The 27296-nt window shown below is 37.0% G+C and overlaps 2 protein-coding genes across 5 annotated transcripts in view; one reads left to right on the forward strand and one right to left on the reverse strand.

Annotated features, from left to right (window-relative positions):
• LOC144445127 (X-ray repair cross-complementing protein 5-like) overlaps window positions 1-8965 on the reverse strand; it is a 44776-nt gene extending 35811 nt beyond the window's left edge. Inside the window, exon 1 of the mRNA XM_078134684.1 lies at window positions 8929-8965. The gene's annotated coding sequence lies outside the window, so the exon portion shown is untranslated. The remainder of the gene's footprint in view (window positions 1-8928) is intronic.
• Window positions 1957-26982, forward strand: LOC144445129 (uncharacterized). 4 transcript variants are annotated; one of them, XM_078134687.1, is made up of 2 exons: window positions 1957-2091; window positions 25175-26982. In XM_078134687.1, the coding sequence occupies exon 2, from the start codon at window positions 25268-25270 to the stop codon at window positions 26498-26500; it is 1233 nt and encodes a 410-aa protein (XP_077990813.1). In that variant the 5' UTR covers window positions 1957-2091; window positions 25175-25267; the 3' UTR covers window positions 26501-26982. The 4 variants fall into 4 exon arrangements, with proteins under 4 accessions (XP_077990813.1, XP_077990815.1, XP_077990816.1 ...); XM_078134689.1 differs by lacking the exon at window positions 1957-2091 and adding an exon at window positions 9461-9585; XM_078134690.1 differs by lacking the exon at window positions 1957-2091 and adding an exon at window positions 10266-10356.
• Window positions 26983-27296: the final 314 nt, after the last annotated feature.

Genomic DNA, 27296 nt, shown 5'->3' on the forward strand with positions numbered 1-27296 from the left:
ATGATTTCAATGACCATTTTCTTATTTTTTAAAATAAATTAATAAATATGCGACGACAGGTAAAACCACACCGAACTTGCCATTACTATTCATTGTCGTAAAACCAAAGGCTACACCGGCCTCTTTACGGCACCGTCGGCGAAGCAAATATCCCTTGGCTTGCGTAAATGTTTCTATCCAGTACAATGTAACTGATTAGCAGAAATTGCTCAAAGTAAATAAAGAATTGAATTGAGTCAAATGTCAGTTTTTGCGTTCATGACTTTCAACTTGGCACAGAATCTATTTCATCATCTATGGTAAAATATTAGGAATGTGAACAACTTCTTGGGTTTTGTATTGATACTTTAGAGAACATCAAATACATACCATGGCTACCATAACCACATATCATGAATTTAAAACAAGTTAAACCTTATTGTAAATTATCCATATTTCTATGGCTTGTATTTGTATTAGTCCGTGGAATCATACTTGGAGCATTATGACGTAAACCTTACATTGCTTTCAGGGGTTATATATAATTACGAACGAACGGGAGCAAGTTCCATGTAGGCTCTTCAAAAGCACACTAAAACACACAAAATTCCATCAAGCACAATACATAGAGGTGAAGTTACTAACAGTAAACATACAATCATATAACAAAATTGAACAGATTTGCAGCTGACTAAGAATTAAGAAGCAAGAAAAGAGTTCTGTAATACATGTACTATCTAGAGTGGATATCGGTATTTCATTGAATGTATACAGTGATGACATGGAGCAAAGAACGTATGTGACGGTTAGTTATGATCGGAATTGACTGAAGAAAAATACACAGTGTCTAGACAGCCACGTGTTCATTTGTCATACCTGTGATGGTATCGGTATCGTCATCAAACGGACAGGGCGGTGCTATATATACCGCTGTATGCATAGACCCAGCTACTCAATTTTCAAATGTCGTCAAAACTAGACTGACAATTTTTCAGTGACACAACTCCAAGAAAACATATTCTTATATACTTTATCATAACCATAATTTGTCATTCTTATTTTTATTTGAATTTTTTTTTAGTATCATGGGTCAATCTCTCATCTGTTCGAAAGATCAAAATACAAAAATTTAAAACCACGCGTCACCTATAATACCGGAAGTGCTCAAATTCTGTAAAAGAAGCAGATTTCAAGACCTGTGTACATACTTAGCACAGAAATCGATTTCGTGTGGTCGAACGAACTGTAATTGGATAATTACACGATGTTTAACGTTTTTTTTATGGTAATCGCAAATTCAGTGCATCTGTGTAATTCCCCCCCCCCCCAAGTACTTGACAGCACAGATTTCAACGTAAGGCGTTTTCCCTCCAAAAAGGTTCGAACTTGAAAATTGCTTTTCAATGAACAATGCAAGATTTGTGTTCGTTTACCAAGATAGTCGATAATGATCTTAAATTGTAAACACGAGGGTCTTTATAGCGGATTTAGGTTCATTCTTCTACCGACAGTGAGGTCACCAAGGCACTGAAGCGTACTTGGATGTTGTTAGGACTTGTACAGTACTTGACACTGAATAGAATCGAGAAGGTATCTATTGTTGTTGGGGAACAATAGCGCCATCACTGTGATGACAAAGAGAAGGTAGCCAACTATGACACTGTGAGGAGGTGGGGATTATGTAACAAAGCAATTTGGGAGTTTGAAAATCGGAGTTTTGTCTTCAACAGAACCACTTCAAGTTATATAAGTCCAAGCCTAAGGCTAATACATGTAACAGCTTACACTTCGATTATCAAGCTAGACATCGTAAAAACGTCTTGCAAAAAAGATACCGCACACGTTCCCGTCTTTTTGCACTTGACGTCATCAGAAGGGTAGGCAGTGCAGTGAGTATGACGTCATACATATGGTTACCTACTTGATTGAAAAACTCTATTATCCTGTCGTGACAAATGTTTGCATACTGTGCTTTTATCTCGACAATGTTGTTTTCAGTGTTGGTCCTAACCGTCAAACAGTGACTGTGTCCGAGGTCTACTTGGTAAAATTTCACTAGACGAAAACACAGCGGATTGGTGAGAATTTGATGACAAAAGGCGTCTGTGTGAGGTAAGTTTGGTAAGTAAGTTTGGGATATGGAGTTGAAATAGTATATCTGAACACAAATCAATAATTTTGAACGAGATCGTACTTTGATAATATATACATTTATGTACTACAAATGTGTTGATTTTGGTATTACCTATCATTGGGACATCTCCTGGTATTACCGTGGTAGGTACCACCTATCATTGAGACATCTCCTGGTATTATCGTGGTAGGTACCACCTATCATTGGGACATCTTCTGGTATTACTAATAACCAGGTGGGTACCACCTATCATTGGGACATCTTCTGGTAGCAAAGAACTAAATACGTCCGAGTACATTTTCAGTTACAAGTACATATTACATTTGATTTAAAAACCAAAATTATTCATGGTACCGTTTATTTCAGTGTACTATATCTGTACATGTGTTGTCGTATCTAAGGCAGATCACAAATCTTGGTACGTCGTGTCTGAGAAATGTAGAAGCGTTTTTCATTTTACATGCTTTGTTGTAACTCCATTGACATATGTCATAGAAAATACAAGTCTTAAATAACCACAGACAATTTGCAAATACACACTCTGCATGTATACACACAGTACAGTGTCACACTATATCATGCTGGTAGTCAATCAATACATTCTCTGTTATAGCACCGTGAATCCCGTAAACATCTCAATTCATGTCACGCTATACTGTGCATAATACTGCCTGCATTTACTTTTATATAGAACAAGTTTTGGGGAAATTGATATACATACTGATACCACGAAATTCCATCGTCAATCTGAGACGCCCTCTGCGGTTTTACGTGGCCAGTATACATGGCCAGTATACATATTTGTCACCAAGACTACACACTATATGCATTGAAACGCAGCAACGATCTCTTTGGCTTTTGGCTTATCATACACGTGTTTAATAGTTAGACAAATACATAGTCATGCCAAGGACCTATGTGTGATGTGTAGCAGCATTTTAAACCATTTGACGTGACACGCGACCTTCATAGTCCCCAATCACAGACTCTCATTCCATAACCAATATATTTAGTCGTCAATACAACAGTTTATTACTTGTCCAATCATATTACTCAGATTATCAAGTAACTATCACTTTCCTACCAAAGCCAACTCAATTTTTTATAACACTTTCCATTTTTAAATGACTTTATTTGAGATAGAGTCAAAGGAATGATCATTGGTTTGTATTTGTTCCCACTTGTTTGTTAAAATTGATCACATTAAATCATATATACTTTTGGAAACAGTTTGTTCACACGATTGACGCGGTGGGAAATGAATACTCAATATTAGTCGGTCCGTGTGCTCCTCTCTGATCTCGTCTTATCTCGCGATCGGTCCGTGTGTTCCTCTCTGATTTCGTCTTATCTCCAATTACTGGTTTGTTTGTTCATCTAGTCAATAGATTACTTCATCCCAGGCTCATACAATGTACTGTCGCAATGATATAACAAATTTGACAAAATAAAATTTGAAAGATACTGCAATATTGTGGGGAATTTTATAAAATTATGATTTATTTTAAATGTTTTAAATATCTTACTGAACTATTATTTGAGTACTGAGTTTTCTTTACTTATACAGTGCCGCAAGTTCCGTATACTTGTCAAGCGAGTTTTGTTCCCGTGCATATTACGGACAGATGCCAACACTAACCCACTAGTTCAAGAATCAATCGTCGTTTACGAACTGAACCGTGACCTTACGAAAGCACGTAGCTTTAGAACTGTTTACATACAACATTAATAACAAATAAAACATAAATATTATTATATTTTTTTGAAGATAAACAAAAGGTTTAACCAGCAGACTCCCAAGCAATGTGCTCATAAGAATCTAATAACACGCATAGTGTGGCACACACACACACACACACACACACACACACACACACGCACATGCATACATGCATACATACATACATACATACATACATACATACATACATCACGTACAATTTGTTACTGTTGTACAAGCTAAATGTGTTTCAGATATAACAGATATAACCCATTCTTTGTGTCACATCTTTGATTGATTCACCTTCCACGTAGTAACGCTGATAAAAGTGCACACTGGGAAACCAGGTTGAAAATCGACAAGTAGCATAACGGTAATTACATGTTATCAGCAATACTTTTAACCAGTAATGGTACAGAGAAGTGTTAATGCACGGCAACAGCTAAAGTGTAACCAAGTTATACACTCTAGAGTCGAGTTCACTCCAATGTCTATGGGCATGGAAGTAGAAGTGGGTTATACTTCCATGCTATGGGCTCCATTATAAGAAGAACGTTTTACAAATAAATCGATTGATAATGTTTATTTCACTAGCAATTGCACATTTCACATGTGATTGATTTGTTGGTAGTTCAAGTTTAGAGGTAAACTATAACACACAAGGCTGGTAAAAGTGGGAACGATCCTAATGGTGGGCATCGGCATTCTTTCTTCATTTTGAAGTGTTGATTACACATAAACCTGTAAATTGGTGTTTTTTATTGTCTAAAAGCGAGAAACATTTACGATGATTACACAGCTGCTTTGTAACACCTTGCCAAAAGTGTTGCAATTGTGTTCTGTTCGCCAACTGATAATTCATCGTTGGTATCGTACAAAAAATAAACTTTATTTATAAAAGATAGTTGTCTCGCTGGGCTTTAGAAAAAAGTTAGTCCAGAACAAATAAATGCGCAAAATATTAATTAAGTTATATTTCTCATGTTTGATTTATCTATAATATATATATATATATCAAAACTTTAAATTTCGTGAACACGTGAACATTAATTACTATATACATGACATACTTTAATAACCAATTCTTACTTCAATCTCACCACTTCTTTCTCGTCGTCTGAACTATGACCTTTCCTTCCCAAGCCATGGTACGTTTCCACTGTTGTACAAAAGTATCTCAGCCAGATACAAGTCAGCCATCAAGTTGTCGTCAAGTGGTGGGTAGGTTGGCTATTAAATGATACGGTTGACTACGGTAACCCCAGCAAATCTTACGACTCGTTCGATGATGAGAATTTAAAGAGATGAAAATGAAGACGAGGTTGTCGTTGGTGTAATGTAGCCTTGGAAAGTCAATTGAACTTGATCTAACACAAACCATTGCGTTTTTTACGATATCCCAAATTCACCAATTCAGAGGACATAGCACTTATTAACTTCTCCATACTTTTAATATCAATATTGATAAACAACTCTGACGTCACACAAGTCCTCCATGTGTAAAATGATAGAAAATCGCCCTTTTCTTGATAATTTTGGTTTGCAAACTGTACGCTGGTTTGACAAAATGGCAGACTGCAAACTTCATCGACCCCGTTTCTTTCAATCCGTTGGCGTTCAGCTTATAGCAAGAAATGTCATATACGAAACATAGATATTAACATCAACAAATAAACCTTGGTAAATCAGTCATCTTGTCTTTGGGAGTTCAGCCAATTAGATCCAAACATAGGCATCGATTTAATACAAACAGACAGACAGACAGACAGACAGACAGACAGACAGACAGACAGACAGACACAGACAGACACACAGACACACTCACTCACTCACTCACTCACTCACTCACTCACTCACTCACTCACTCACTGTGGTGGTATGGTAATAGTGGGAAACAGTAAATGCCTTTAAAGACTATCAATATGGTGGAATCTCACTACATGAAAAATTCCCTGTACGTCTCTAGTGGGATTCGAACCCAGAACGTTCTGACTACTAATCTAACAATTACGCTACAGGGAGGCGGTGTTAAAAATGTGTTTGTTTCATTAAAATATTTAAACAAGGGGGAGGGTCCTATATTAGAGAAAGGAAATTGAGGTAGTATCACTTTTAGCACAACGGACTAGGGGAGGGCCCACATAAAAATGCCACAGACAGGGCTTGATTTCCCCCGCCCCTTGTAATTACTGAAGATTGCCTAATCGGCTAAGTTATTTAGAACTCTTGGTCATACAGCTAGCACAAGAACCATGAACTTGACAAGACGTACATGGACTTTTGAGGAGAGAAACATATACTATGCAATGAATTATTTAGTTGATGTTTATCTGTACAAATAATAAATGGATGAGATGAATTAGAATTAATCACGTGGTTCTCATATTAGTTTCAATCAACAGAAACAACGCAACTCTAAAGTAAAGATTGTCCAAGGCAGAAATAATTACAAATCACATAAATATAAGGTATAATGACTTCGGAAGTATTTCATCATTTATTAACAATCAAATATTGTCGATTCGCGATATCACATCCTATTTACTTGCATGTAGCAAGTAGTTACTAAAGTACCCACCAAACTATTACTATATTCGACCTGTACGTTTGTACCATATAAGATAAGCGTCAACCTTTCAATCTGTAGATATGACGGTCGAACAAGACTGGTACGGTAGCCAGAATTCTTCTCAGTGAAAGAGTCGCTGCAAACAGCCTCGTTTTAAAGATCAAGTTTAGCTTCATCCATTTCACATGTCCATGAAGTTCAACATTCCCCACTATTACCTGTACAGGTACTGACTGCACTTGGAATGAAAATAAACAAATCCAAGAGGTTACGATTATAATGTTCTCTAAGAACCGTGACCACGTTTAGAAGGATATATATATATATATATATAACCCTAATTTCCCCCATTTGTGAAATAAACACACGAAAGAACAAACTTGATGTCATAACGTCACGTCACACTATATTTGATTGCGTATCAATCATATTTTGTCCTGTGAGTTTTCCGAATCAAATTTAATTCAATGAGCAACGAACGCAAAGAATGATACATGTAACTGAGTACTCATAAACCGATTGAATCTTCGGGAATAGTTTTGCACACACTTTTCAATTTGCAACACCGTACCATTCTTGTATTTTGTAATCTTAATATTGTACAACAGTATTATCTTATTGAATGGGTATAACTCAACTCTACATCGAGGCAATATTTCAGACAAAACTTAGTGTGGAATATCTGTATGTGTTCCACCATTCTGATGTTTAACAGTTGGCTATATGTTGTCCGACTCAGCTGTTTTATTACGAAATTCTTTGTACAAACTACAATGGTAGTTTCGCAGTTCATTAGTCCTGTGACAATAAATAATACGCAATGTATCCTGAGGAATAATACACATTGTATTTGAGGATAGTAGGGTATACGTGTGGTTGTCCTGATGACGTCAGTGTATGTTTTGTATTAGTCTACAATGCTATGAAAGTTGTTTCTTTTATCCCCTATATATGTGAATACCTTACAGGTGGTTAGCCTTCACATATAAAGAGAATTGGGCTCATCGTTTGATAAAGACTTTGAACAAATCTTTGAATTTAAATGTAATATATTGTTTGAAGATTCAAAGTATAAATATCAAGAAAATAAATAACAAAGTTATAAATAAATCCCTACTCTCTCTCTCTCTCTTTCTCTCTCTCTCTCTCTCTCTCTCTCTCTCTCTCTCTCTCTCTCTCTTTCTCTCTCTCTCCTCTCTTCTCACTCCCCGTCGCTCCTCATTCTCTGCCTGTCTGTCACACACGCACGCACGCACGCACGCACGCACGCACCACACTTATAAAAAAAATCCTTGCGCCAGACCTTGACATCCTATCATTCACCGTCAATAATGATCAGCGATTGAGAAGCCATGAATTTGATATGTACATCTGTATTCAGTTGTCATGGTGATATAAACAACTGTGTCATCAAATACAACCTTAACCTTTTTATACGCCAAAGTTTCCAAAAAACCAACACTTCAAAATCATAATCTTTGAGCGGATATCGAGTTCGTCAATATGGTATCGTGGAAAACGGGGCGAAAAAACACTATAGTTACTGCAGTTAGGTACTTCAAGAGGTTATTAAATAATCTGTATTTCGTACAAGGTGTTGGTGACTTCACAGTAGCCTCTTTTAAAAGAAAACAGTGAACCCACTGACGAACATCATAGCGACGTGCTCTTTAACTAGTAAACACACAATCTCAACAAATTGGAAAGGTTGTACTAAACCCAATTTAATTAACCGGACGTCTATCAAACTCAGTTCTAACGATCTAGGAAAGGAAGTCTTTTGTTATTTGCATGGATTGTAAATTTACCAAGTAATAATTGAAATAATGCTAAGCTACTTATATTTAATGAAAGGTATAGAGTCTCGTTGACCTTCGTTTCCACGTTAAATTGGAGGGAACGAAGAGTTTACATAGGTCATAGCGGTCCAACTCACTAATAACTGGAGGGAACGAAGAGTTTACATAGCGGTCCATCTCACAAATAATCGACAGTGAGAACAGACAAATAAAACACGTTTTGACAATACGTTCATTTCAGATGTATAACCATAGACCCTCCACCAACGTTGATGGAGGGTCTATGGTATAACCAACCACTGTACTACTTTAGCTTCATTCACCAAAAGACTTATTAAAAAATTTGATATCTTATCATAGGTTTAGGGATAGAAAATGGACAGTAGACAACCTGGGTAGACAACCTGGGTAGACAGACAGACAGACAGACAGATAGACAGACAGATAGACAGACAGACAGACAGACAGACAGACAGACAGACAGACAGACAGACAGACAGACAGACAGACAGACAGACAGACAGACAGACAGACAGACAAAGGTGGAGGGATAGATAGAGAGAAGTAGACAACCTGGGTAGGCAGACAAAGTAAAAAAGGACGACGATCGGTGGACAGATAGAGTGAAGGTGCTGTAGACACAACGTCAGAGTAAATGTCATAAAATTAAGTTTTTATTAACAATTTGTTTAGTTAATCTGGTTTGGATTTTAATGGAAAATCTTACCTTATATTTTGGAGGAAGACCGTTATACCATGGCATCAAACTGGTTTACTCACCACGTCATAGTTTTATGTGCTAACAAACTATGTTCTAAGTATCACATAACTAAGAACCAATTGAAATGGACAGGTCAGGAATTGAATGAAGAGAGACCGTACAGCCAACCCATTACTTTAAAGAACCTTTATACCTATCAGGTATGTTGGACACGATAGTGTCACAGCACATCCATTAGACGTAGACACTGCCCTTTGTTGGCATTCAGAATACCCAAATTAAATACGTCGGGTGCGACCATTAACAATACAGTCAAATACCGGTATAGAGCCCTGTGGCACAAAAACCGATGAGTTTATTTATAACAGTTTGTGAGGAATAGCGTACAGTCTGACTACGCTGGCCTTTGGTCTACAGACACTGGCTTGTTTACGACACCCTCCACTGACCAACTAAAACGTAGTGGTGTGATGGATCGTTATTTACAAGTATTATCATACATAGAAACATAGAAGACTTACATGACAAAACGAGACGTCTTCGTCGTAATTACTAATAATAAGTTAACTGATGACCAGTTCTCCTATAGTACAAGAGTATGGACTTGTCAAGGAAACACTGAATAGCTTGTGGATTTCGCCATGTCTGGTTGTCGGAACAACTGTAAGTTTCTCTTATTAGTTATATATATATTATAGAGAGACAAATATACATGTAAAGGATCCGTTCTGCGTATCAGATTACATATGAACGAAGCTGTCTGTCACAACTTTGTTGTTGGTTGGCAACGCTTTTCGTGTCGTTATCAATGGACGCACGGACCCCAGTGTCCACTATGCAGCATAATCGGCCTGGGATAATCGAGCTGTCAGGGAGGAAACCTCATGATTTTAATCATGGTGCCAAGAGTCATGTATCTGTTGTTAAGTGTTCTATGTCAGCTGTAGCAGAGTATGTATGATATTCGTGCTTTGATTGTAATGTTACGTTAACTGTTCGTATTCTGCTATATATCTCCCCACTTATTCGATATGCTCTATTCATTAATCCATTCAAGTATCGATTCCCATGGAAGGACGGCCATAAATTGGAGACTATCTATCCATATACACATCGTATAGACCAGAGAAGTCAGCTGCTCCAATAAAATCAATGAAATCAACGGTCTGATGTTTATTTCGTAATAATGTCAATATCGCCATGATCACGTGTCCTCAAATCACCCCCACTCCGTGTTTATGTTCGGATACATTAAATAAGAGACACGAACCGTTGTCAACCAGGCCGTGATAAGCCATATATCGCTATGATAAAACCTTCCGTTAGCAAACCACTCATGTATCGAGTGTAGAGCGACCAACACGGTGAAATCGAGATAACACCCCGAGAAATCGACATTCTTTTCCCTTCGTTCTGGTCGGCTGTTGAATTTAGGTAAGAATGAATTGTTTGCGTTGCCTCGACCCCATCGACTAACCTTGTATTGGCGATGTTTGCCTTGTTCCGACGTACAATACCTCTCTACTAAGTATATTTCAAACATAGTAACGTCAACAACTTAGACGGAATTTTAACCCACTTCTACCGTTAAAAGTACCCTCGAGCCGAGTCTGCAGACCTGACCAACAATACTGTTCTGTATTTAGTGCGTTAGGATTCAGAATTCCATAGATTAATTGGAACAAACCAAAGTATAATTTTGTGTGTTTTTTACTCACACCTACCAACTTATATTCGACTACGTTTCAACTATTTGATATAATGACAGCTACCGACAATTACACATTCCAGACGTTGTTGTAAACGTGTTCTCGTCACTGAAGCTTGTCCACGCGTACTTTGTTCGCTTTTTAAAGTAAAGTTACAAAATAACTGATCCTAGGAATACATTGCATTGATTTATTACAATTAAGGCATCCTGATGTTCTATGTGTATATATCTAATGAGCTTAAACTGAAACATTCGCTAACTGTTTATTTTTTCATGACTACCTGAATGCAATTGAGTTCCTGACATTTTGGGCAATATAGGTGTCAAGACGAGACGGAAGTTTTATGTCATCTAGCTGCCACCAGGGTTTGTCCGGTAGACATGACACGCCGGGGTATCATCAGATAAATCAAAACTTATGTTTGCGTCTTGGATTTGTTTGTTTGGATTACACCATATTGATTGTTTGTATATTCACATATTTCGCCACCTGTCTGCTAATAGTCCGTACGTAGTGTCATATCGTCATTATACCCCTGGCGATATAGTTCAGAAACACGTGACAGGTTCCAAACTTGTAGTCTTTTCGTCAGCAGTTATAACTTCCATGAAAATTTCCATGAAAATCGAAGTTCTTCAATTCTCTCCAAACTTTACCATATGAAAGCTTGGTTTCACAGTCTTGATTTCAAGAAAATCATTGACCTTTTATTTTCCCGTAGAGCTAAAACAGTATTCGGTACCCATATTGGGTTCTATTTTCCCATAGAGTTATCACAGTATTCGGCGCCCATATTGGGTTCTATTTTCCCGTAGAGCTAAAACAGTATTCGGTACCCATATTGGGTTCTATTTTCCCATAGAGTTATCACAGTATTCGGCGCCCATATTGGATTCTATTTTCCCATAGAGTTATCACAGTATTCGGTACCCATATTGGGTTCTATTTTCCCATAGAGTTATCACAGTATTCGGCGCCCATATTGGATTCTATTTTCCCATAGAGTTATCACAGTATTCGGTACCCATATTGGGTTCTATTTTCCCATAGAGTTATCACAGTATTCGGTACCCATATTGGGTTCTATTTTCCCATAGAGTTATCACAGTATTCGGCGCCCATATTGGATTCTATTTTCCCATAGAGTTATCACAGTATTCGGTACCCATATTGTGTTCTATTTTCCCATAGAGTTATCACAGTATTCGGTACCCATATTGGGTTCTATTTCCCCATAGAGTTATCACAGTATTCGGTACCCATATTGGGTTCTATTTTCCCATAGAGTTATCACAGTATTCGGCGCCCATATTGGGTTCTATTTCCCTATAGAGTTATCACAGTATTCGGTACCCATATTGGGTTCTATTTTCCCCATAGAGTTATCACAGTATTCGGTACCCATATTGGGTTGTATTTTCCCATAGAGTTATCACAGTATTCGGTACCCATATTGGGTTGTATTTTCCCATAGAGTTATCACAGTATTCGGTACCCATATTGGGTTGTATTTTCCCATAGAGTTATCACAGTATTCGGTACCCATATTGGGTTCTATTTTCCCCATAGAGTTATCACAGTATTCGGTACCCATATTGGGTTGTATTTTCCCATAGAGTTATCACAGTATTCGGTACCCATATTGGGTTGTATTTTCCCATAGAGTTATCACAGTATTCGGTACCCATATTGGGTTGTATTTTCCCATAGAGTTATCACAGTATTCGGTACCCATATTGGGTTCTATTTTCCCCATAGAGTTATCACAGTATTCGGTACCCATATTGGGTTCTATTTTCCCAATGAGTTATCACAGTATTCGGTACCCATATTGGGTTCTATTTTCCCATAGAGTTATCACAGTATTCGGCGCCCATATTGGGTTCTATTTTCCCATAGAGTTATCACAGTATTCGGCGCCCATATTGGGTTCTATTTTCCCATAGAGTTATCACAGTATTCGGCGCCCATATTGGGTTCTATTTTCCCATAGAGTTATCACAGTATTCGGCGCCCATATTGGGTTCTATTTTCCCATAGAGTTATCACAGTATTCGGCGCCCATATTGGATTCTATTTTCCCCATAGAGTTATCACAGTATTCGGTACCCATATTGGGTTCTATTTTCCCATAGAGTTATCACAGTATTCGGTACCCATATTGGGTTCTATTTTCCCATAGAGTTATCACAGTATTCGGCGCCCATATTGGATTCTATTTTCCCCATAGAGTTATCACAGTATTCGGCGCCCATATTGGATTCTAAAATGACTAAATTTTGATATCATACTGACCACGCCACTATTTTTTTTAAAAAATGGTATAGTAACCCTTGATTTTTGTTGTTGATTTGAATTGAGAATAGGTTGGGTTAAAAAAGTATGGCAGTCAGAGGTCATTTTCTGGTAAGCATCATTTCAAACTTAGTAAATATATAATAATGGTAGAATAATCACTTGATGATTACACACCTTAGCAAGTATAGTAACAAAAGTAGGTACAAGACATACCCTGTACAGCATCCTAGTCTAACAAGGAATGGAAGTTAATTAGATTCAGCAACATGTGTGGGAAAATCTGTACGCGTTATACAAGTTTCAGTCATGCTAATTCAACTTTTACGATGTTATCCATTTGACGTATAGTGGACTTTTACGGACGAACGAATCTCTTTTCTTAACTTGTCTTTCATTCTATTTCAATTCACGTCACATACCTGCTGAAAAAGGTACAGCTCTTTACACGAGTTGTCATGGTGCCATCAAGTTGAACAGTGTTTTCTTTTTCTTTCTTTTTTCGGGAACTATCTACATATTAACAGCTCACTTTTTTTTTTTAGAAATCTCTCTGAATAGAAATAGTTGGAAAGACGGAAATAAAACCCCATTAATCATCAGGACATTTCCTTTCGTATAAATACGTATTTGGGGAGTTTGGTAATAAAATGAATTCAACGTGCACGTATCACAACCCCCATGTTAACTGTTCATCGCTGAAAGACCCTTCTATCGCCAGCCCACAAAAACTTATGAAATGAAATAAGATATAGCTCGGTGCCCCATTTCCAGTGATACCACAAATTACATATACAGTCCGTCATCATGATGGGATTTAGATTAACAGTAACTCGTATATTTTTAGATTTTGAAATCTTCTTAGCCATGTATGATTCATCTGCCGCTTGCTAAAATCACAAATACTATGTACATGACCTTGCTGGATGTGATGCCGCCATTTGATGATAGGATGATAGTAGCCAAGCATAGGGTGACGGGACAGAATTGCCGGTGAAAGGTGGCTTTATCGAGTAAAATATCAAGGTCACGTGATTGTTGTTTATGTTGTTGAAATGCACCTGGACTTAGATATTTTGAAGTGTCTATACTCGTAACACCAAAATAAACAGGTTAACGTCATACGAAATACCGGTAGCTAAAAACTTGTACGTGCCATGTCGCGTATGTCGTCAGCTCGTTTTGTTGTGACACTCAGCGAAGTCCGATTCCAATACACGTCACGTTATTCGCTCTCGTAATCTAGTGTTTTGTTGATTATCGCTACTAATCCCTCTTTAAAGGTGGCAACAGTTGGTACACTAAGTAACGCAGTAACCGATGACCCCATTATCCCTTCCTTTACGACGATATACCGATACAACAATTGTAGAGGGAAATACACGTGTTTTGAACGACGGTGGGAACCACGACAGTGTTATTATTTATTTCGTAAACATAAGAAGAATTGTTGAAGGTAAAAACTTACAAACTGTCTGGTTTGTATTTCTGAATTATCTGAAAAATATCTGTAATTTTTTAAATGACACAAACACAGACTTAGTGTCACCATATTTTCAGGTCTATCTTATAGTGATACTGTTATAAAGAGATGTCAAGCATTTCTTATACATAGCTAATTCTGAATTAAATTACAAAGAATGATTTTCAAATATAACACAAAAATAAGATAAAGTAAGACATATCAAACAAGGAATAAACGAGAGCTTCGAGTTTTAGAGCATTATGTTAAATTGATAGACTTCTATTAACAATTTTAGATGAAAGAATTAAAAAATAGTCCTCCTTACCCCCTGGGCTTACTTTCAGTTCTTACAAATCATGACAATAAGTTAAAATATGTGTACACCATTATGCTGTACAATAATATCTCTATGTCAAAGTTTTTACAGCCATTATCAGGAGTCCTCCTTTACTTTCTACGTATAGCCGAGTTCCATTATTAGTTTTTGCATGTAGGGAGCCTTCACTTTTTAGAACAACGGACTAGGGGTAGTTCACATTTTATATCACAGACCGGACTTGAATTCCACCGGCCCTCCCCCTTGTAATTACTGAAGGCTCCCTTAATTGATAGCATGCATGTGGAAGTTAACGCCCTTGTCTCAATTGCTCTGTACTTTTGTCATGCTAACCCTTGAATTACATAAATCACCGTACACTCTTTGAGCTATTGTAAATGGTGGAACCAGTACTATACTAAACTATACTATACTGGGTAATATATATACCAGGTAATCTATACACCGGGTGGTCCTGTATACCAGGTAATCTATATACCAGGTAATATGTATACCATGTAATCTATATACCAGGTAATCTATATACCAGGTAATCTATGTACCAGGTGATCTATATACCAGGTGATATATATACCACGTAATCTATATACCAGGTGATCCTGTATACCATGTAATCTATATACCAGGTGATCTATATACCAGGTAATCTATATACCAGGTAATCTATATACCATGTGATCCTATATACCATGTGATCTATACACCGGGTGATCTATATACCAGGTAATCTATATACCAGGTAATCTATATATCAGGTGATCTATATACCAGGTGATATATATACCACGTAATCTATATACCAGGTGATCCTGTATACCATGTAATCTATATACCAGGTAATCTATATACCATGTGATCTATATACCAGGTAATCTATATACCAGGTAATCTATATATCAGGTGATCTATATACCAGGTAATCTATATACCAGGTAATCTATATACCAGGTAATCTATATACCAGGTGATCCTGTATACCATGTAATCTATATACCAGGTGATCTATATACCAGGTAATCTATATACCAGGTAAACTATATACCAGGTAATCTATATACCAGGTAATCTATATACCAGGTGATCTATATTCCAGGTAATCTATATACCAGGTGATCATGTATACCAGGTAATCTATATACCATGTGATCTATACACCTGGTGATCTATATACCATGTAATCTATATACCATGTGATCTATATATCAGGTAATCTATATACCATGTGATCTATATACCAGGTAATCTATATACCAGGTAATCTATATACCTGGTAATCTATATACCATGTAATCTATATACCAGGTAATCTGTATACCAGGTAATCTATATACCAGGTGATCTATATAGCAGGTAATCTATATACCAGGTAATCTATATACCAGGTAATCCTGTATACGTGACCAGGTGATCTATATACCAGGTAATCTATATAGCAGGTGATCTATATAGCAGGTAATCTATATACCAGGTAATCTATATACCAGGTGATCTATATACCAGGTGATCTATATACCAGGTGATCTATATACCAGGTGATCCTGTATACCATGTAATCTATATACCAGGTGATCTATATACCAGGTAATCTATATACCAGGTAATCTATATACCATGTGATCCTATATACCATGTGATCTATACACCGGGTGATCTATATACCAGGTAATCTATATACCAGGTAATCTATATACCAGGTAATCTATATATCAGGTGATCTATATACCAGGTGATATATATACCACGTAATCTATATACCAGGTGATCCTGTATACCATGTAATCTATATACCAGGTAATCTATATACCATGTGATCTATATACCAGGTAATCTATATACCAGGTAATCTATATATCAGGTGATCTATATACCAGGTAATCTATATACCAGGTAATCTATATACCAGGTAATCTATATACCAGGTGATCCTGTATACCATGTAATCTATATACCAGGTGATCTATATACCAGGTAATCTATATACCAGGTAAACTATATACCAGGTAATCTATATACCAGGTAATCTATATACCAGGTGATCTATATTCCAGGTAATCTATATACCAGGTGATCATGTATACCAGGTAATCTATATACCATGTGATCTATACACCTGGTGATCTATATACCATGTAATCTATATACCATGTGATCTATATATCAGGTAATCTATATACCATGTGATCTATATACCAGGTAATCTATATACCAGGTAATCTATATACCTGGTAATCTATATACCATGTAATCTATATACCAGGTAATCTGTATACCAGGTAATCTATATACCAGGTGATCTATATAGCAGGTAATCTATATAGCAGGTAATCTATATACCAGGTAATCCTGTATACGTGACCAGGTGATCTATATACCAGGTAATCTATATAGCAGGTGATCTATATAGCAGGTAATCTATATACCAGGTAATCTATATACCAGGTGATCTATATACCAGGTGATCTATATACCAGGTGATCTATATACCAGGTAATCTATATACCAGGTAATCTATATACCTGGTAATCTATATACTAGGTAATCTATATACCAGGTGATCCTGTATACCATGTAATCTATATACCTGGTAATCTATATACCATGTAATCTATATACCTGGTAATCTATATACCAGGTAATCTATATACCAGGTAATGTATATACCAGGTAATCTATATACCTGGTGATCCTGTATACCAGGATCCTGTAATCCAGGAAACTGATGTATTTTCATAAACGTTGGGTCATTTTATGATTTTACATCACAGTAATTTTACGAGATTGCCAAGAAATGCTGATCCACCGTTGCATTATGGGACTTAAGATGTAAAATTTATCAGACGCACACTGAATACCCATGACTGTTTATCATGTTTGTCTAAATGTAATACCAGTGGGTTATACTTCCATGCTAATACACACTCAGGAGTCATGAATATTCAGTCACAAATCGCACATGTAATTATATAAACCCACGAGTATTGTGAACAACACAGATGATTTATCTGCCACTGATTCACCCTGATGTAAAAGCTTACCTGGACTCATAAAGTCTAAGCTGACACGTTGACAAAGCATTGTTTTTAGCCTTAGGACTAGTACTAACACAACCCAATCAAGTGTTAAATGTCGTGTAATTTACATGCCAACTACTCTCCGCGCCATAGTGCAATAAGTGGGAACTGGGGTATCCAATTGCCGATTGGTTGTTCTATGTACGAGGTCGAAACACTTCTCAACGATTAAACGATTCCCTCCTCTAGTTAATTGTGGAGGGTATTAAACAAGGCGTTGGTAGCAGCTTGTCGAATTAATACTTTCTTATTAAATGTACTTATTGTGTAGTCCGTTAAATTCCATGTACATTTCAAACAATTACTTGCCATAGTAACATCCTCAAGTGACTTAACGACGTACTACTTATGATTTAAAGTTTCCATGGATGTAATAGGTCCCACGTCTCGATTTTAACTCAGAATTTGGGTTCAAAAGGTCTCCTGCGTATTACAGATTTCGACAGTTGTGATAACATTCCTGTTTTGCTGGGTGATGTACGTTGACGCGACGTAATTACAAATTGTAAAGAAAAGTTAAACACTCTAAATACCCACTTCTCGGATAATCCGCATGCTAGCTTGTTGCCTTGTAGAAGGCACGTTCTGCGCATGTGGAGTATGTTCGTTGTCTTAGGCAGTTCAGTATCTTGACGAGTATATAAATCGGTGAAGAGAAAGTCGTACGCACAGAAGTACAACTTTTAATAGTGTACCAGGGGGCGGCTTGGAAACATCGTAATGGGTGAGTGAATGTGTTCGTTTGTATAACATTTTAGGTAGTCCGGAACGATATCATAGCCACTTTTACCACTTTTCGTTCAAAACTGGCGATTTTAGGTACTAGTACACATCGTGAACAGAGGTCAGTTGGACTGTGAGCATCAAAACGACTTTGTTTCATGAATATCTTCGCGCGAATTCTCAAGTGCAAGAGACAGAATCCATGTTATTCATTACTTTTTTTCTCTCTCAACCATAGACATTGGGTTTCATGAAATATACATATCGATAATTTATATTTTTTTAAATATGAAACATGGGATATGATGATGAAACTAATTAATACTATTAAAGTGTATACGTATAAACGGTAATCTTTTTGTATGTTAAACCCCTCCAATACACGCAGTTTAAAACTTCAAAGTTGTTCTAGAAACCTGTTCTTCAATCTCGACTAGATCGAGCATCAGGGCCGAGCACTCTATGACACACACTGTGTGTTACTGACTGACTTCCAAACGGAACTAGTCTTTGATACCTGTCCATATAATCGTGATGTACTATTCACCAAAATCATTTGTACGATTCCTGTCGTCTGCTACTGATTACTAAGACGGATAATCAATCATAGACGGGTTAGAGATCCATGTATACAGTATATAATGCGGTGTGCGTGAATATGTACAGCGTGCTTTGATCCTCAGACCACACAATAGTGATCCGATTTGAGAGTAGACATATTGTTTATTACATTGCACAGGGGATTTCGCGTTGTGTCGAATATTAGGAACATTATACGTCATGGGAGAGTTTGAGGCTGTTAGACAAGAATATCTCGGAGCAGGTTTTAGTAACAAGCGTGTTCAAAATAACGCCCGCCCGAGGCTGCACCTTTGTATTCAGTGTCACTAGATCTTACTTGGCAGGTGTGTTTCTTGACAATACAAAACCCCATTTATCAACCATTATGAAAGATGTTGTTATTTCCTGACGGAATTATAATCATGACATATACCTTAGACCACTATAGAGAATAGTGGTCTGAGCATATACGTAACATGTGGGTCTGGTGATCTGTTTGTATATTGACGTAACACCATGGTAACAATCTTACACTTGTTACATTTTGTATTTGTAGGAATAATACGATTATTAGATTATGATACACAAGGCCAACGATTTCACGATTTTTAGAGATAGATTAATCATTACACAAATATAGTGCTGTCACTCTAAATTTATATCAAACTCGTCAAAATTCGTGGTTTCTTTTAATTTGCGACTACAAAATTTAGCTACGGACCGCCCTGAGACTATTTCATACAGTAGAGAAATGTACGGTGTGTTACATGTACTGCTTGAATAACTACACCAATACACCTTTTTCACAGGTAGCGGCAATGGTGGCCATTTATGGGTACAAAAAACGTAATACCATAATCAAAATAGCAGACAGTTACAGCCCGTTCCATGTTACTGTTCACTAGTTCAAGTTGATACAACTACATACAGACCAATAAGAAACTGTACGTGCTACACTTCAAGATAGCAAGTCTTGAATGAGAGTTTCTTGTGACATTTTGTCTATATCATGAAATGAACTAACATGCCACTGCAGACATCAAATGCAGACATAAAAACATTGGCGCCCACATGTCTACATCTAGATACAGTACGTTTAAATGGTTTATTTCCTGCAGACAAAACATAGCAAGGAATTGCAATATTGCTATCTTTAAGTGGAGAATGTACAGTTTCTTATTAGTTTCTGTACGGCTGTATCAAAGTAAGGCAATAAACACTGACATGAAATATACTGTAAAACTCTGTTGCTTTAGAGTAAGAGAGGGAAGACGTGTCGAACCTCGTAGCGTATCCAGAGCTAAGACGTGTCGAACTTCGTAGCACATACATCCAGAGCTAGAGTAAGCCATCCGTGCCATAGCCGTAAACTACTGTGAAGGACATGTACATAAATCTGACATTTTGTTGCACAGCAAAAACTCATGTTTTATACATTTTAGTTAACTCGAAGTAGCGTATAGCGTTTAGAAATGGACGGGGCTGTGGGTTCATGTCGTGATCAGACCCCACCTTTAATGAACTATTGAGTCAGTATATGTCACACTCTGTGAGCCATTACAAACAGACCATTGCTAGCTTCAACTCTGTGAGCCATTACAAACAGACCATTGCTAGCTTCAGCGTTTTAATGTCCAGGTTCCAGTAAATATTTTACTAACTCTATGGTAGGTTTGGCGATTTATTGTTCAGCTGCAGCTAAAACTTTTATAATAATGATATATTTATTCAACAAAAAAGCGGTCGAACCGCTTCATATTGCCACATATGGCCATACCATACCATACCATGCCATGCCATGCCATGCCATACCATACCATACCATACCATACCATACCATGCCATACCATACATTACCATACCATACCATACCATGCCATACCATACCATACCATACCATACCATACCATACCATACCATACCATACCATAACATACCATACGAACTTGTTTTTGTATGTTTTTGACTATAGATAATGTATTTCTTACATTATTTCATGTCAAATAAAATATACTATACTATACCACACCACACCACACCATACCACACCACACCACACAACACAACACAACACAACACAACACCATATCCTTTATCATAGCACACAATACCATGCCACATATATACCGTACCATACCAGCTGTCCACGTTAGCAATAGGAACGTCGACCATGATGCTCGCTCTACAGCTCTCTGTATATGCATAGTGCCAAACCTTCTCCATGATGTCAAATCATCGCATAACTCGAAACAAGCAAACAACAGGTGAATACACTACTCAGGCCATATTTACTCATTTTATTTACATACAGTCTCTGTCCACTCGACGGGGTCAATATTTCGCTAAATTCTTTTACAGACTCGATTTACTTAGTTAACTTACTGACAAAGAAAAAACAACAAGAAATCCAACGTTCCAAATGACGAACTCAAAAAAATGAGATTCATTCGTAATCTGTCGGTCGGTCGTTTGCTTGTTTGAGATTCCATTCACGTACACTAAATGCTGAATCCATATAACCGTGACGGAATGGATGACGAATTGAGTCTTTAATGTTTCCCAATTAACAACCTGTTAGCGAATAATGGGATTGAAGTGTGTGTCTACCAAGAATCAAGAAATATCAAGGTTGTCTGACTTCATATCAAAAGATGCCATTAAAGATATAGTTTATCCGATAATGTTAGCATTCAGCCTTTCAATCTATAACCCATCCAGAGAAGAGGTCCCAACCCAAAATACAACTATGGTGTTTTCAACTACGTGTACCTGGTTTTCTATATGTTCCCTCTTTGGAGATACGTGTTGGTATGAATTCCCATACATTCAAGCAACAAACACAAACACAATTTTGCTTGGGTCGTAGTTACGGACACTCTAGCAACATTTCGGCTCAGTTAACTTTATTGGACTCCGCACTGTGGAGGTGTACAATTACCATTCACTGATCATAACAAGTTCGTTGTTATGCACTCTGCAAGTGTTTACTAACTCAATTCAAGAGAAGGGGTGGCGGTGGGGTGGGGGTGGTGGTGGTGGTGGAGGTGGTGGTGGTGGTGGTGGTGAGCTGTTCTTTGTGTCTTGTAATGTAGCCTCCGTCCGCAGACGAGAATATTGTTAGAATGTCCCAAAATCTGTCGCCTAGTGACCTACTTCTACAGTATCCAAAATCAACGTATCACAGTTGTTAGAAATGTCTTTTCCACTTTGAGCGAATATTTCATTAATCATTATTTTATTTTAAATATCAGTAATTCACAGTATTTGTATTTCTGTCTAAATCACCACTTAAATAGACCAAGAATAGTTACACAAACTAGAATGTTTGTTTAAGTCATTTTTACTAAGACTCGTCGACAGTCTCCTAGTTAACCCCATTCCTGCATGAATGCACGATGTGTGCTATCAAGGATATATTAGTATACGTTACTGGGACTCCAACAAGGTAATACTAGTGTGACTTATAAACGCAGTTACACCTACTCCTTAACCTCTGTTTATATACCAGTCCTACTGTTGATCCCCGTTTCTACGCTAAAGTGGCTCGAGCTGATGTTATATGCGTTTTACTCAAATGAAAAAAATAATTATGTGTTTCCGATAAATAGCCTCAAAGAATAGGGTAGAGATTCTATTTTATATTATTTCATTAAGGTATGTCCATCTGTGCATACAAACTGTTACCCTTCAATTTACATGGAATGGTCAGTTAAGGCAACAGTTTGTTTTCCTCGACTACAATCAGATGTGTGTAACAATTGGTTTATTCAATATGAAGACTGTTCGATTCTTCTCTGTCTTTTTTGACCCCAGGTGATGAAAAGTGTGAGTCACTCATTCAGTAAACTACGTAACATGATACTTACTTTGTTTTCGTTTTAACCATGAAGAACATGGCACTCATATCATACACTCCACTATGCAATTGTTATTCAGTCAAACATGGAAAACAAGAACGGAATGACACAATAAATAATAGTGTCCAGTCGAAGTCACTCAGGTGTCATTGATTGTTCTATGATATCATTCGCTCTAGATCTGCACTACTATTCACTTTAAATCTTCTAGACATATGAATTCATCATTGACAGACATTCCTTACCTGAAGCGTAAATCATGAACACATATTTTTATATGATAAATTTGCTGCAACGTTTGATGTAGGCGTTTCCAGTGTCCCTAATTGTGTTAAAGGGTTCAAGGGGCAGGATTTTTCTGAATCCGAAGTTGAATTATATAGTGTCGTTTCTACTGAGTCTTGTCGTGTCCAGCTTACACGCATCGGTAATTCTTCATATTTGTCGCGGACTATTTTTAGGATTTGCTAAAAAACGTCACACGTCTGCGCATGTGTTAATTCAAACACTTCAGATCCCATCGAAATAAAGAGATACCCATATGAGAGAATCGACTACCTGGTTGGTGTTCTCTATAAACAAACATTGGAAACCTCTACTGCCCCAATTGTCTCACCTTTTCATCTTGATGACACGTTGAACAATACTTTTACTTTGTTTGACTACCAATCCTCCGGCATATATCATTTGAAAATAACCACAGGGCTACCTCAATACATCAATGTCATTGAGTTTGCAGGGAGGTGTCACTTCACAGGGGTGTGTTATTTGGAGCATTTGAAGGGCAATACATTGATAGGGATTTAATGACATTCTACACTGAGTTACAATAGTTCCAAGTATAGATTTTTCAACATCGACAACACAAAAGCCAAGTCATTGTAACTTTATGTCAACAACGTTAATAGCACGTACATACATACATACATACATACACACATACACACACACATACATACATACACACACATACATACATACATACATACACAAACACACACACACATACACACATACACATACATACATACATACATACATACATACATACATACATACATACATACATACATACATACATACATACATACATTTTCTCAGAATATTCAAAAATAACAACGAGCAAATCCAGCCCTGGTTAATTTCATAAACCATCAAATAAATGAATTAAACTGACGAGTCGTATCGAGACATTACTAGGAATTGATATTCAATCTAAGCAATGCAAATTTAATTTGTGGGAAATGCAATGCATACAAAAACTGAACTATAAGAGTTCCCTTAATAAATAACCCTTCAAGAGAAACAATTTCTCGATATTAATCACCAATATTATTAGATTAAGCTTTTAAATTTCATTAAGTTTTAATATTCAAATATCAATTCCACTGAATTTATTGTCACAGTGGCAGTTATAAAAAAAACCCAACGTTTCTCGTGTTTGTACTTAAAATCTTGTAATATTTGATTACCGATTGTTGTTGTCCACTTGCGATTACTTTATAGCTAGAATGAAGGTCCCGGATGAATGGTTGTAGATCTAAATGGGTATACATTAAATTTCAATTACATTAAAGGGATAAAAGCAATTATATTAACAAAACTAATTTTCTAGGTTATTTTAGGGACGTAAGATGTCTACAGTACGCCTTGATTTTTGTCAATAATTTGTACTTGTTAGTGGAGATATTTAATGCTGCCATGGTACATTGCATAGAACCCCTGATTCGGCCGGTATAGTATAGACGTTATCGAAGTAGTGGGCATCGATGTTCAGTGAAACAATACTCAATTAATCCACGAAAACTGTTGTTGTTTTAATGAACACAAAGCTGAAGACAATTGCGACTTCATTCTTTCATGATCTGAAGTGTTACTGGATTCATACCTACAATGACATTATTGACAACAACATTGAAATTATCATCATTATTATCATATTATTGATGTTTTGTGTTTTAAACAGTAAATCACTTCAGGATTAAGACATTTAAAGTGTAGGCTAAATGTTTGTTACATCGACCTCTTTCAAATCCGTCTGTTAATGATTTTCATGAACAATGAATTAATTTTCCCTGCCCGCTACCTGACTGCTACCTACATAATGGTCTTCGTTGTAGCCAGAAAGTTTCAAACGAAAATATTGTTTGTTACATAATTTGGTGCCTGTTTTGTTCATGAAGATAGACAAATCGACCTTTAATAACTGTCAACATTTCTTTTTTACACAGGAAATGGTTATTAACAAATGATTTCAAGTTGGAGTAAAGAAATAAGAGCCAACATATTTTGCAGTAGTACTATTACGTCATAACTACGTCACCATGACAACCACGACACCAACCAAACCGGAAAGATCTACTCGTGATTTCCACCGGTGGAATGGCGGTGCTACTCCTTACAGGAGCGAACTATCCGAAGGACTGCGACAAAGCAACGTGCGAGAAAAACGCTTACTACAGCAACAACGTGAAATGTATGACAAACAAGAAAAAATGTCTCTGACACAAATGATGAAGGAAAAGTTACAAGTAGAGGAAATATTGGACGAGGAGGAGGAGGCTAAATTGAAGGGAAAGCTGACCAATGGAGAAATACACGATGATCACAGAGAGCGTCATGTTGCATCAGAGATGCCGATACTTGGTATGAATGGACATGAAAAGACGGTCAATGATGATGCATGTAGTGAACGAGGAACTTCACTTCACATCAAGTTACCGGCAAGCAGCTTCGCGCGTACAAACTTGGTTAGTGCGCCATCTTGTGGCCAGACGACGAAACAACGCCAACGTCGAAACTCAGAAGGCACTACCTTCGCACCGAAATCGGAAAAATCTGCGAAATCGATTAGTCGCTCGAAAAGTAAGCTTAGGGTCAAAACTGCGCCACCACACAGGAACGCACATTACTCTAGGACTCAGCAGTTTGGACGAAAGCCCGAAGAACGACCAAAAAGTGCATTCGTTCGACTTACTGAACATTATATGAGAAAAACAGGACCAACAGTACAGGAAGTGAGGAGCCGCTTACGAGAACAATTTAGTAGACCTGTGGATGAAAGATGGCCAGATATCGCAAAGGAGATGGAACAACAGAGACGAGCATTGCTCATCAAATTTGGTGGAACACCAAGAGACAATACTAAAAGACTAACAAAACAGACGTCATCGCTGTCCGAAGTACGACAATCAAAGTCACGAGAAGAAGTTGAGGAAGAAATTCGCAATTTGAAAAACTTTGACAAAGAACTAGCCAATCAGATTGCAAGAATCCAAGGCTTTGATACGAAACAAGATGGCACCACAAGGTTGCTAGGTCGCAAAGATGAAGATAACGTTTACACAAGCAAATGGAAATTTGAAGAAAAACGACTGTTGCGATTAGCAGAGACCAAAGAGCAACAAGGACACCAAGAAACTAAAATGAAAGAGTTTTTGTCACACTTAGAAGAAAGTGGTTACATTCCAAAAAAGAGGCGTTTCGATATCAACACAGAAAACAGTATGTCCTACCACGACCCTCAGTTTAGGGATCATATTAGCCACAATTTCTAGTCAACTTTGACCCTTGACCCTTGGTTGCACATTGTAAATACAATAATTAGTATGATAATTTATGTATTAAGTCACTCCAATGGCTGCATTAATGTCACTGATGAAGAATCAGTGATTTACTTCAATCAATTATACAAACATTTAATTTTTTAGAATCAACAATATCATTATACGTCGTATTTTCAACTTGCATTTTCTGTACAACATCAAAGATATACAAAATGTTCATACTTCAATATTATACAATACATCTAAACCAAGTTTCTTCTGGTGACTTTTCTAAAAGTTGCTCAGTATATAAATTATGTACCAAGCCGATGATAATGTGATTTGGGCGAGGCGCGTACATCCATAGGCACCTGGTAAAGAGCAGAGTGCGAGTATAACCATTATTCGTGTTAATGCTGTTAATGTTTCTTGATCTGAAATTCAAACACACAAACGCGCACACACATGTTAACATCGACACACGCGCGCACACACACACACACACACACACACACACATATACATACATACATACATACATACATACATACATACATACATACATACATACATGCATGCATACATACATACATACATACATACATACATACATACATACATACATACATATGTACATACATACATAATCTCCTTTGAAAATATATAACTTGATATATGAAATGCACAATCATGTATAGTTATGTATAGTTATAGACTATCATATACCATACACAGACTATATGTACAATTTTTTTTAAATTTTATTTTGACAACATTTAAAAGGAGAATGGAAAATTTTAACGTTGAT

Source organism: Glandiceps talaboti, chromosome 13 (assembly GCF_964340395.1).
Source record: "Glandiceps talaboti chromosome 13, keGlaTala1.1, whole genome shotgun sequence".
NCBI classification, from domain to species: Eukaryota; Metazoa; Hemichordata; class Enteropneusta; family Spengelidae; genus Glandiceps; species Glandiceps talaboti.